Raw genomic sequence first — 13366 nt, 5'->3', positions numbered from 1 at the left:
TGAGATCAAATGAGCATCATAGGGACATTTTTTAAAAAATAAATAAAACAGCTGTTTGCTGATGTATTACAGTGAGTATGGTGTATATTTGTCCTCGTTTGCATAGTGGTGTAATGCAATGCTCACCCACCCAGGTGCCTAGTCCTAGCAGAGTGTTCACTGCTGGAACTCTCCAGAAAGCAATTAATTGAAAAAACTTTTCAATTAGCTTTTACAACTTCCCCGTTATGAAAAACTAAGTTTACATCACATTAACGTATAAGAACACAGCGGTCCTATAAAGCTGAAGTTCATTATTAAACTACACAAAAATGAAAACTTTTCAGGTGTGGTTAATTGCAAAGGTGACTGCTTAAGGAAACGGGCTCGTTCCATGGCCATTCTAGAGAACGGGGAAGTGGCGTCATTCTCGTTTACACTGCGCAGGCGCAACCGTCCAAGGGAAAAACGCTGAGGATTGCAGGTCGGAGAACTCATTCACTCTTCGGGAGCAGGCACACTCATCTTAGAAGGCAACATAACTGAACTCAAGAGTTTAGCGACAGGAGTACAAAATGCCAGCAACAGAGAAAGACCTGGCTGAAGATGCGCCGTGGAAGAAAATCCAGCAAAACACCTTTACTCGCTGGTGTAACGAACACCTGAAGTGCGTGAACAAACGGATAGCTGATCTACAGCTAGACCTGAGCGATGGTTTAAGACTTATCGCCTTGCTGGAGGTTCTTAGCCAAAAGAAAATGTACAGAAAATACCACTCAAGGCCCACCTTTCGACAGATGAAACTGGAGAATGTATCAGTTGCGCTTGAATTTTTGGATCGCGAGAACATTCGCCTTGTTTCAATAGGTATGCTAACTTCTGTTTTCTCCTTAATATAGGCTATACTATAGCTATTTACAAAAATAGCTTTTCCACCAGATCCATAACACCACGTTATCCTCGAATTAATTTGATGTCTGTGAAGATTTACCTGTCTGGTAAAGTCTGACCTGACAGCCCATGTTTTGACCTGAAATGAGCAATGTTGCATAACATTTTTGAAGTACACCTGCCTGTTGTTCTTGCTCCTTCACCACAGTGCACCGAATACCTTTAGGTCATTCCTTGCTATAGGCCAATTAAAAGTAAAATTATACTTGCGTACAAAAACATGTAGAATATAAAACATTAGCCAAAATAGTAAGACCTGTCAAGTTAAAAGAAATTCCTGGTGGTGTATGAAAATCACTTGAAAAAGGCTGTTGGTCACGCAGAATTTCCCCCATCTATTGAGATTAAGATGTAACAATATTTAAATGGATTAGTACATTTTTGCACCAACCCAGAGATTTATTTACTCATTCACTTATGTTTTCCTTAGTTTTCCCCACATTTAATTAATAACACAATCTAATGTGTGCTTCTCATTCCAATTGCGTATGAATGTGTACTTCTGAACACCAGACTTTGGTCTTTGGTAATGTTTAAGCCTGGAATGAATTTAGTTTGCTTCTAATTAAAGACTTTCTTTCCAATTAAGTTGCCCCTGACTTGAGTTTGTTTATGCAGAGGAAAACCTGAAACTTTGGAGCTCTTTCCTCAGAAGGAATACTAAACCACCTTGCTTTCTAAGGTTGGTCCAGCGACAAACATTGGCTTCTTGCTTTCTTTACCTGATTTTATTAACCTTGAAGGCTCATGGTGCATCAAGTGTGTGTGGTCTTCACAATATTCAGATTCCTCTGCACAGCAAGAACAGAGATATGAGAAATTGTTCATGAATGAACTATATCTTGAAGCAGGTCCTTATCTCTGCAGGAATAGGCTAATAACTGATTGTCATAGTTGGGTTACTCCCTTGAGCAGGAAAAGTCAGACTTTGTCATGGCAAACTTCTGATATTTTGGTTTGAGCACTTTTGAGAGTTTCCAAAGCAGTTTTATGTGCTCCCAGCATCTTATCTGTGTGAAATACTTGCTAGTAATTCAACCTTTAGTGACTGACACATTTTACATTCATCCTAAATACTTTTCAGTTATTTGAACTGAAATAGTGGGGGGAGGGGTTGGTCCATACCCCAGATCATATGCTAGATTCAGTTTTGGGAATTGCATAATACATGTTGAATTGTGTGAGAATCTACTGGTATTATTAATTGGTAATTGGCTCTTCACCTTGGCTTACCACCTTGCCATGTGTTGTTTGATCAGTGTTCTTTGGAGTAAAGCTATTTTTAAGCTGTTTACATGGTGGTGCTTATAATACTTGTATACACAGGAAGCACATGGCTGGAGTTCCATTAGTGGGATTTGCATACACATCCTGAATGATGTCTTCCTGTCCAGAGGCTACCCACATGTTTAGTATTCCTAAATTATAAATATAGACTGGTGCTTGGAAAGGATGACTCTTCCCAGCAGGATCAATACACATCCTCTCCGTCCATTGTTTCACAAGGCCCAAATGTCCAAAGATCTACAAGCTGTGTATCTGAATAAGGATTGTAAAAGATGGATGTCTGAGCTTCTGATTTGTCTTCCTTGAGTAAGGTGTTGGTCTTTTCACCAAACTATAGACTCTGCACTCTTCATTCAATAAAAGTCTATAGTTGCTCTCTTGCATGCATAGTTATTGCAAACAGCCATGCTTAACCTCATTGAACATATTTCATTCAGCATTCAAACTGTCTTAAAATAGTTTTAGGAAGTTTGTGTGAAATGTCTGGTCATCTTCTATAGACTTCTACATGGCATGATTTTTGGCACTGTTTGTAAACCAATAACCAAACACGACAATGCCCTAAAACAATTTTGATCAATGTTCAAATATTTGAAGTTTCACACTGGAATATTCCATTAAGCACAGTCCTCAATTTTTATTTTTTTTTTACCAGTGAAGGGCGTCACTTGAGGGAACCTGACAAAATCAAAAGCTAGACAAGATTGAGGACACTGGTTTGTCTCATTTTTCATATTCACAGATGTTGTGGGTTCATCTCTGCACATTCATGCTAATCAGCATATAGATATTAACTATTTAAAAATGCTTTTGACTGCTCATGCTCTGTGCTGACTGAAATGTGCTGTTTATCAAAACAACTTTTTAATGTGAGGAAGGTGCATTGAGCTGCACAAAGTCCTTGCTGCCTCAGCATCGAACCAATGCGTTTTCTGTTGTTTTCACTTTTGCATTGTTTTCAGTTTGATCTTTCCACCACTGATCAGTAGCAATATAAGCCTGTAATTGGAGAGAAATGGCCATGACATCACTTGCTGCTCCAGTTTAAAAAGCCAAAGTGCTTTCCCCATCTGTTTTTATGTAGTGGTCAGATTGGGGGCAGGCCTAAGTCTGGTGTATTTGGCTGTAGGTCCCAGTCCTTGTGTCTATTGGCTTTGGTGTTTTTACTGTTCCAGGTTGTCTCTCGTCCCCCACTGAATGAGGAACCACATGTTTCGTATACATCTCTTCTGAAATGAACTGTAATCAGCATGTTTTGAAAAGCAGCCCTGCCCCAGTAGCAGTCCATAAACCCCAACAATGGTCTACACAGATGCAGGCAGGGAAGGGAGAGGCAAAAGTGTACACCCACATTGTGCTTAGTATCAAAATTCGGTTTAAAGCTTTTCTGCCCCATTGCGTCTTCTGGGCTTAACCTAAACTAATGTATGTCTTCGGAAAGAGCAAGTCATGCTCATGGAATTTGTTGGGTATTTTTAATCACCACAACAACAGCAAGCCACCACAGGCATTCAGTAAATCAAACCATGCGAAACATTTAATTTCCAAAGACAAGACACCAAATCCGCAGGACGTCTGTTTTTGATGTGTTTACAGTTTTAAGGATAGATTTCTTGGGTGATTAGATGGGACTTTACCTTTTTTGGGATGTAGTTGTGAGATGATAAGGATTTTTGTGGATACTCTTGTGGTGTATTTTTTTTTTTTTTTTTTTTTTTTTTTTTTTTTTTTTTTAAGCAGAAATTGAAAGATTTCATCTACAGATTGTCATGTGTTAACTTGGGTTACAATAACCTTATTACTGTTACTTTTTAAGACCATAAGTTTTCTGTCTTAAATCATTTCTGCGTCTCATTTGGGTCATGATTGGTCTTTTGTGCAAGGCAACATTTCATATGCTGGTCCTTGGTAGGAGTGTTTTGTTTTTGCTAGTTGAGCTGCATGTCTTGAGTTTTTCATTCAGTCATGGAGGCATACACATGAATAGTATTATCTCTGTATTCTGACTCAGGGAGAACATCACCCTCCCCGAGTGTGACTGACGAGGCGGGTTTGTGAGTTTCTCCGTATTCCTGCCACCATCTCCTCCTCTAACCAGAACATAACTATCTTGCAGTTGTTCCAGTGGATACATGTGAAATGCCTTACCAGTGTGCTAAGTAAAGTGCTGCTGGAGCACCTACAAGTTTGTCCATTGCTTTTAAAGCAGTAGTATTTAGGATGAACATTTCTCTCCCCTCCCCTCCCTCTGTCCTCTCTCCTGCTTGAAAGAGGGCCTTGTCTCTCTGGATTAGTGTCCAACAGAACAGGGCTCCATGCCTGTCAAGCCAGTATGGAATGCAGTTGATCGCCCAAGGTTCGCTCGTCAAAACAAATTGGATAAGTGAGAACTCGTTTTAATGAGAGTTGCTAGCTGCACTGGTTAAGTAATGTCACCTATTACACACCAAGTGTCGCCTGAGTTTGCTGTTGTGATTATTATTATTATTATTATTATATACATTTTTAAAAATGTATTTAGTATCTTGCAAGGACCCTTTCTGCTGTTGTACATATACACCACATGTACTTCAGCCTTTTTTGAAATATTCTCAGAATGAAAATCAACTTGTAGGCCTCAAAAGTGAAACTATGAAGCCTTGCTTCATACACTTGAGGAAAGGATTCCTCAAGTTTTGGAGAACATGCTATGTGGACTGATGTGGCAAATATGAAGGAATTCCTCTAGTTATTATCACTCATCAAATCCCAATAAGATTTTGGCAGAAAACTGTACAGGAGTTACTTCTCTGACTTTTAGAATGGGATGTTAACAGCAAGATGACCTAGAATAGCAGCAGTTTGTGTAACACCATATTAGTTTTGTGTACACCCTAAAGTGAAGACTTGCTCTGTTGTGAAATGTGCGTTCACTTAAATGAACAGTTTCAGATCACAGCTTTTGGCATCAGCTTGAGTTGCAGGATTTTTTGTCAGTGGAATTTTTGTGCTTTTTGTTTACAATTTGCAACTGTAGAAACTGAAGCATGAGATTTTGCAGTCAGTGTGTGTACTGTGATGGTAATTATTTCTGGTGTTCTATTCAATATCTGGTGAATTCTTTTGATTTTCTTCTAGTTTGCTTATAAAATAACACAGCACTGAAATCTTTTCTAGGATTTGTTGTATGGGTCATGTCTTCATTCCTGCTTCAGCCCACCCACTTTATGACCCCAGTTCTTACCTGAAGCCAGTCCTTCAATAACTTGTCTTACTAGATTGTCATGTACTTTTTGCAGTGTTTGTCTTATGGTGAGCTTACGTGCATGTGCGCGCGCACACACTTGCCTGCTTCTGCTTTAACAGCAGAAGATTTGTCCATCTCATTATAGGAAGCCCTGTAACATTCCATCAAAAGGCTTAGATCCACCATCTTTACCCTGCTCGTTCTGAATTATTCTGCTCCAGTAAAGTTCTTTTAGCTTTAAGATTTGTCACCTTTCTCTGTGGCTGAATGATTACAGTAAATAATGAAGATGGCTCTTGTTTTGTGGTTGGCTTTTTTAAAATTCCATCTTCCAAATGTGAACATTTCAGAATTTTTCATTGTCTCCTTCTCATTGCCCTAGTCACGAACTGAGGTCTCACAGGAAACGCATGCTGTCAGCATGGCAAGTGAAGACCATTTCTGTGTTGTTCATACTGCACGGAATAACCTTAGAAAAGTCTTGGTCTTTGCTGCAGGCACAGGAAATTCCTGCCCTTAATCTTATTGACATCATTGGTGAGCTCATGGTTAGGCTAAATGCAATAGGTGCCTTGAGAACCACAGAATTGTGTCTGTCACATAGTTAATTGATGGAATTATTTATTTATTTTTCCCATAAAGATTTTCTCTTTTCATAAAGGGCTGTCAAGTATGTGGGTTACATCTGAAAAGTATTGCATTGTAGTTACAGATAAGTCTTTTCCTTGCACCAAACTAAAGGGTTGCAAATAGTTTTCTTGTAGCTCTGTCTTGCTCCCTGGTTTCAGCATTCTTTCACCAGCTTGAACAAACCAATCTGTCATGCTGTTCTTTAGACCCATTCAGTGGGCCAGTATAAGATTAAAGTTAATATTTTACATCTTCTCACGCACCATCTGTGCTAGGCTCTGTGCTTAATAGCACAGTATCTAATGACCTCATCTCTGCTTAGCATTACACAATCACACCCTGCTCTGTAAACCTGCATGTCTACCGCAGCTTATGTTTTTTTAAATGGTTTTGCTCTGAATACGATGGGGGGGGGGTCATTCCAGAGGGGGGGCAGGGGGTCATTCTTGTGCAAACCTGGTTTCAAATGATAAAGCACTTTTACCTTTCTCATTTCAAGTTCAGTTGAACTGCCATTTCCCGAGGTTAAAAATGGGTATTTGTTGCTATAAGGCTAAAAGACCTCTTCAAAATTCACACAGTCATGATAGCAAAAAAAACAAAACGCAGCTGAGGAAAGAATTCATTCAAAGCACTTGGGCTCCAGACTTGATCTCGGGCTGAAATCCTTGTGTTTATTAAGGAATTGTTTCCTACCTTCCTTCAATCTCCCATTGAGTGGTACCAGTGGATGTTCTGTCATGATTGTGATGAGAACAAAATGTGCAATTTGTCATAAAACACTAACTTGAGATTTGCAAGTAGTTATACACAGATTTCCTACCTACTGTGGCTGTGACAAACCAAGATGACGGGCGTAAAAGTCTTTCCAGTCATCAGAAGTTTAGAGGCAGAGTTCTATAAAGGATCAACATTCTATTTGTCAATTTTTCATATTTTATCCTATGATACTTTGGGGTAGATTGTCCATTTTAAAATGCATGTGTTTCATCTGATTTATGTGCCAATTTTGCTTCAGCATTTTTAGACAGTCTTAAGTTTTCACTGGGATTAGGTCACTTTGTCTTTTATAGTTTTGCCTAAACTTTAATTTTGTCATGAGCTTGTTTTCACCCCTGTAAAGAGGCATTTCTAACTCGCCCTAGTTATGTCCGTTGCTAATATGATGTTACAGTACAAATAGCTCCTGGGCCCTGCTTGACCTTTGCTTCAAATTATGTAATGTGAAACCTAATCAGACTCAACAGAAAAATTACAGCCATGTACCAATTTACTCATATCTTGGACCAAAGAACCCAAGGTGTGAAAACCTCTTAATTTGCTTACTTGATCATAATGCTTGCTTTTTATTGTGAGTTTTTCCCCTGGCTGTTTGCTTGGCTGTGAATAAATGTCAGTCTTGTTACACAGAGGTGTTCGGTTTGCCCTTTGTGCTGTTACTGAGAAGTCTGAAGGTTTTCTAGCAGCTTCTGTCTCTTGTCCTTTTTCTTTCCCCATGCTTCCTCAAAGGGTAGTTCTGAGATTACACTACACTATAATGCATACAGGCTTACTTTGTATGGCCTGAAGTTCAGGTAACCTGACATTCAGCCAGGTAAGTTTTGTTCTTCCACTCTGCCATGTGGGATTGTTTACGCTGCAAGAAGAGTATGGTAGGGTGGTTGGACCTCAAACACTGTAGGGAGGATGCAAAGTAGTTTGTGTGGGCTTTTTCTTCTGTGGTTTGAATAATTAATCTGGTTTTTATAACTGATATAAAACAAGTAATTAGAAAAATGGTGACATTTTTGATGAAGTGCAAGACCCATCAACATGGCTCTGCTGTTGAATGTAAATGGTCAGTCTACTGACATGGTGAGAACACTAATTAGATTTGTGGCAGATGTAAAATGAAGGGTATAATGGTGTCATGTTGAATGTAGAAGTATGATTGCTGCCCTTTTAAAGCCAACCTCCTTTTCTAGAGCTAACCAATTGAACTTATTTGAAAGGAAGTAGTTAAACAATCAGCACAACCTCAGCTGCTGTTACTATAGGAGGGATTTTGTCTTTTGGCAGATAAGAAACCCAGGCTGCATTTAGGTGTAGAGCTGGGTTTCAATCCTTATCTAAATGCATTAGAGGATATCTTCAGAAACCTTGAAGTCCTAGGTGTGACTGCTAACTTTGCAGGAGTTTAGTTCTTTAGACCTCCCCTCTCAAAGCGTTGCCTTGTGTTTAAGCACATACATGTATTTCAATGACTATAGTCCTCATAAATGTAAACCCTCATGATTACTTCCAGCCCTCCTCTCTGGATCCCTGCCCAAATCAAGCAGCTGCCTGTGATCCCTGGCCAGTGTTGGGAAGTGATGGCATGCTCCTAAAAATCCACACATCTTGACGCCACCATCCCCACAACAGAGTCCTCTGCATGCGTGGCTCCCATCTTCCTCCACCTCGTCAACAACCTGCTGCTCAGAGTGAATGTGTGTAATTGAGATTTATGCCACAACATAAACCATATGGTGACCTCCCACTGGTTAAGTGGGAACATCTTTTGCACTTCCACCATTAGTGAGGTCATTCTTCTGGAATAAGTGTATGCAACAATAAAAGCATGATGATGATGATCTGAGGGTAGGCACTCCAAAGAGCTTCCTTGCAGTTCAGCATAGATGAAAGGCTTTTGATTTGAATATATATACAAAATAATCTTGTAAATGATTGGTGGTGGTGCAGGAGTTGAATAGGCGTGGCAGCAAGATTTGGTAATTTACAGCCCCACATAGCCGGGAATGGGGAAGTATACAGTTTGTAGCCTGCCTGTTGTTTTGCACTGGCTCCACAAAGTTGTTGTGGAGAAACTGTTGGTACACCTAGCTTCACTGGTCCATGGTAGCAGTGTTTGGCAGGTTTCACCAATTGTGTTGAACGCATTCAGCTGTATCCAGTCGGTTCTCATTTCCCATTCCACGTCTTCCACTCTTACTTGTGGGTTGTGTTTCTGGGAGGAGTATAATGACTTAATTTAAGGATATTACATGTTTTAGGGCTTCCATAAGGCAAATGTTGCATTATCTTCTCCGTCCAGAACTAAATGCTATGCCAACCAGATCCGCGTAATGGTAAACTGTCCAAGTGATTTGGGGCCAACTGCATTGCCCACTGGGGACAATGAGGTGCACAAGTCTAGTCTTGTGTATGTAAAATCATTTTCGGTTGGCATGCAAAAATGCTCTACTTGTGGTCTGTCTCTTTCGCATAATGATAAAAATGTCCATGATAAAGATGCTAAACCTATGCAGAACATTTGTTAACAGGTATTATGCTTTGCACTTTTATTAAAAAGTAGATTGCATGCATTGAATAACTAACTAATTTGTTGTGGGTAGAATAAATGCTTATGGGCAAGCTATATTTTAACTTCTTTTAATTTGGGCCATGTGTTGGCACCTACTTTTCACTGCAGCCCTATAGAAAAGCCGAGCTAAAATGCATTTGGTCTTGTTGCTGTGCGCATATAAATAAATAAATAAATAAATAAATTAAATAAATTAAAATGTCAGGGCATCAGAACGGAAGTTGCTAATTTTCATCTAGTGAATCGAGTCGCCTCATTATTAAAGATTTGACGGTGCAATAGTTGAACAAAGCTGCAATAAGTTTGCCCTTGGTTTGATGGAGACCTCCTGAATAATCTAGATTCTGACTGGTCTGTTAATGGGGAGTCTATGATGAGACACTCTTGTTCAGATGTGTTTCTAATTGTTTCCTCATGGAGGGGATGGTGTTGATCTCGTATACTAAGAATGCCCTCTATAAGGTAAAAGCCCACATTCCCTAGCCTAGCCTAGATGGCTGCCAATGAGGTCACTGCTGGGAGTCCAGACTATGAGGTACAAGAACGGAGGGCTTTTAGGGGGATGATGCACCCATGACCTTACCAGCATTGGCTGCTGCCAAAACCAGGGGCCCTGCAGATACTGTGGCTTCAAAATGCTTTAAAGTCTCTGAGGACTTTGTGGGAGAGGCAGGTTTTATTAATTACTGTGTTCAGTGTCTCATTCAACTGTGCTTATTTTGAGTCTAAAAGATTAACTGGGTTCCTGAGCTTTAACAAATCCAGCATTGTAACCCCAGTTTTTTTCAGACATTTTTCAGTTAACACTTTCAGAATTACCAAAAGTAATAACTTTATGTATCTTAGTAAGAATGCAGCTGTTGGGTGATGACATCAGCGATGAGACAATGTGCAACACTACAGGAAATGAGCAGCATTATCATGGTTCATTAATGCCCTTTTTCTAATTCAGATTAAGGAGGTGAAGTCTTCTAAATTCAAGAGGTTTGCAGGTGGCTCTCAAAAAAATAGTTAGCTTTGCACAAAGTTCAATCTGGGACACAGTGTTGGGAGTGACCTGCTGCTTTTGGCACAGATCTTGCACCCTGCCAGCACATGCCTGCCACATAACCAGGACTGTCAAAAGCCTCAATTTCTTTTCTTCTGAGCTGTAATAAGTGACTGGCCTTGTCTCTCTCCTAGTTTACAGGCTTGTGGATTACATTGGTCAGCCAGGAAATTTTAGTGTGGCAATTTGTCAATGCAGATTGGAAATTTCTTGTACCTTTTAAACAGTGTGAGATTCTTCTGCTCTGATGGAGGCTGTGTCAGTCTAACAAATGAGAACTGGCATACACTTGCAAACAGACAAACTCAGCTGTGATTATTTTTACCCTCTTTTGTTTTACAGTCGGTCCAAGATCATAGTTGCATCCTGTTTACGACTTCCATGTGCATTCAGGACCACCCAACAAATTTGGTCATTGTAGAATGAGGCATTGGTGTTCTCTTAGTAGTTTTATGCTTAAATATTTAGCTTGTCCTTGCATCTTGCTTAATATTTCAGTGCTAATTTGTGTAACTTTTTTTTTTGTAGGAACAATTTGTGTGCGCTGCATTACTGGATGTAGGAACATTTGCAAGAAAGGTTGACTGAATTCATTAAGTAGCAGTTATTCGTACTGGTCAAATCCATTTCAGCCTTTGTGTTGTACCTGTAAAGTTGAATTAGCTTGCAAAGTTTTCATTAATTTGCAGTCTGAATTTATTACTTATTGCTTTCTTGCAAGTGTGACCCTCACAGCCCACTTCAGAGACTCATTTAAACTGGGGGTTTTTAAGGTCTCCTTTTAAAGAGCATTGGGGTGCTCTCAATTTATGTAATATGCATTGTTTACCCAGGGCCAATATCAAGGCCTTAGCAGTGATTTTGAGCAAAAATAAAAGGGATATTTTTGCAAAATTAATTTAAAGGTGATGGTAGAAATCCAAATTGTGTGCTCTCTGGCACTGAAACTCTTTTGTCCTTGAGGAAAGGCTTTCGATGTCCTAAGTAGCTGTGTTGGTGATTAGGAACCGGTCTGTCCCTCCACCCACCCCCCGGAATTTGGTTTGTCTCCATGGCAACAAATGCATGCTTGAAATTCCCCTAAAATTTATCTTCCTCTAAATATAGGGTTTGGTGGCTTTTAAAAACATGGTGCATTATTCTTCACAAGTCAAGAAGTCATGTATGTTGAGGGTTGTGTGGGTTTTTTTTTTTTTTAAACAGTTTCAGTGATACCAGCTTTAACTCGCCTGACAAGTTGTCCCATCAGTTACTATGCTCCTCTAACACTCAAGCTTTTTAAAAAGATATTTGGTTTTCCTTTTCACCATGGGTGTGGGGGGTCAGTGAGTGTGTAGTCTGTCATGGGGTGGAATTTCTTGCATTTGCAGGACTCTGCATCGTCATCTTGCAGGAATGGGTTTCCAGATGGGCTTCTTGTCTCGGAGCCCATTGTAAAATTGATGGTTTACCTTTGACTGGTCCTCTGAGGTGGGCAGGTGGTGTACATTTGCAAATTTGTAATGAACAATAAACATATATTTTTGGCTAGTCACCTTGACTAGAACATTACATCAGTGCTAATGTGTGTTTTTTTTGTGTGTGTGTGTTTATGGGAGTTGGTGTGATCCTCAGTATTCCATGGTTATTTCATTAAATACTAGCAATTTATTGTCTTGTTACACATGGGGAACGTAGCCAGGTTGATGAGGTTCCAGCAATTCGGTTTTCTGCTCATCTAAATCCTAAAATGGCAAAACCCTTTAACTTCAATATGAAATACTTTTGGAGAGCAAAACTGTAATTTTGTAAGGCCTATGTTTCTTTGCTGTCACTTGGACTGTTAAAATGCTTTGTGTAAATGGTTTAATAGATTTTGAAGGTCCAACAAAAGTAAATCTTCTCTCTTCTCCACAGAGAAAAGCAGTCATGGGTGTAAATTGTTTTTTTCTGAATTGTTACTAATTCTTTAAATCCATCGTCTGTTTGGCCTCATGACCTCCATATCCCAATTCTCTCTCTCTCTCTCATATTCATATATATATATATGAATATGAAATTTAGGTATGAGAAATTGTGTTCACAGCAGATTAACTTAACTGTTCAGTTTCTCTTGTCCCACACCATTTTTCATTGTTAAAAGTAGCATGCTTATCTTTGAAATGGACTGTAATGCACACATTTGTTTCCGTAAAATAGTGTTTCAACCCCATAAATGTTGGGGAAATTTGACATTTATCCTTCACAAGAGGAAGGCTTTGGCTGTTGGATGATTGTCCCCAGGATGTTGGAACAGTATCATAAAGCTTTGATTTATGCTATGCTAATAAATAAAAAAAATCATAATACAAGGTAGTACAAACTGAGGCTTAACATACTCATACTCAAGCAACATAAATCTTGCCTGCCCACTACACCTCCCTCAATCTATGCTATCACTTTAGAGAAATTTGACTTGAAGCTTCACATTATCTTTTGTGGAGTGTGAGGATGAATTTCTGGCATGCTGTATGATGTACTCTTCTCTCTGCTTCCTTCCCTCTCTGAAATTCCTTACCTGAACTCTCAAACAAGGGGCTGCCATTACAATTTATTTTTATTCTCATGGTCTTCTGTGGAAGAGCCCTGTTATGTTGTATGCTGGGAATGTTGAAAAAAGCATTTACTCCTTTTAACCACAGTAACCATCCCTCAGACACACCCTGGTTTGACTGTGAAACTCCTAACATATTAAAAAAATAAATAAAAAAAAAACAAAACCCAAATTCCTTTAGAGGTCTGATTTAACATTGCAGTTAAAGGTCAAATCATTGTTAGGAAATATGAAGCTGCATAGCAAGGCCCAGCGTTCCCTTCAGACATTTTTCCCCCTAAATAAATAAAGTGAAGTACAGAAGGAGACAACTGCCACTTCAGTAGCTGT

At 39.4% G+C, this 13366-nt stretch overlaps 1 protein-coding gene across 7 annotated transcripts in view; it reads left to right on the top strand.

The window, feature by feature from the left end:
* Positions 1 to 439: 439 nt before the first annotated feature.
* Positions 440 to 13366, top strand: part of flnba (filamin B a) — a 55677-nt gene continuing 42750 nt past the window's right edge. For 3 of the 7 annotated variants that reach the window (XM_081705084.1, XM_035520182.2, XM_035520183.2), the window contains exon 1: positions 440 to 846. In XM_081705084.1, the coding sequence (XP_081561210.1) occupies positions 555 to 846 (292 nt within the window). In that variant the 5' untranslated portion in view covers positions 440 to 554. The remainder of the gene's footprint in view (positions 847 to 13366) is intronic. The other 4 variants (XM_081705082.1, XM_081705081.1, XM_027001937.3 and 1 more) reach the window with 2 other exon arrangements.

This window comes from Electrophorus electricus, chromosome 22 (assembly GCF_041902795.1).
Source record: "Electrophorus electricus isolate QZ-2024a chromosome 22, ASM4190279v1, whole genome shotgun sequence".
In the NCBI taxonomy this organism is placed as follows: Eukaryota; Metazoa; Chordata; class Actinopteri; order Gymnotiformes; family Gymnotidae; genus Electrophorus; species Electrophorus electricus.
This window is presented reverse-complemented; position numbering and strand designations above follow the sequence as displayed.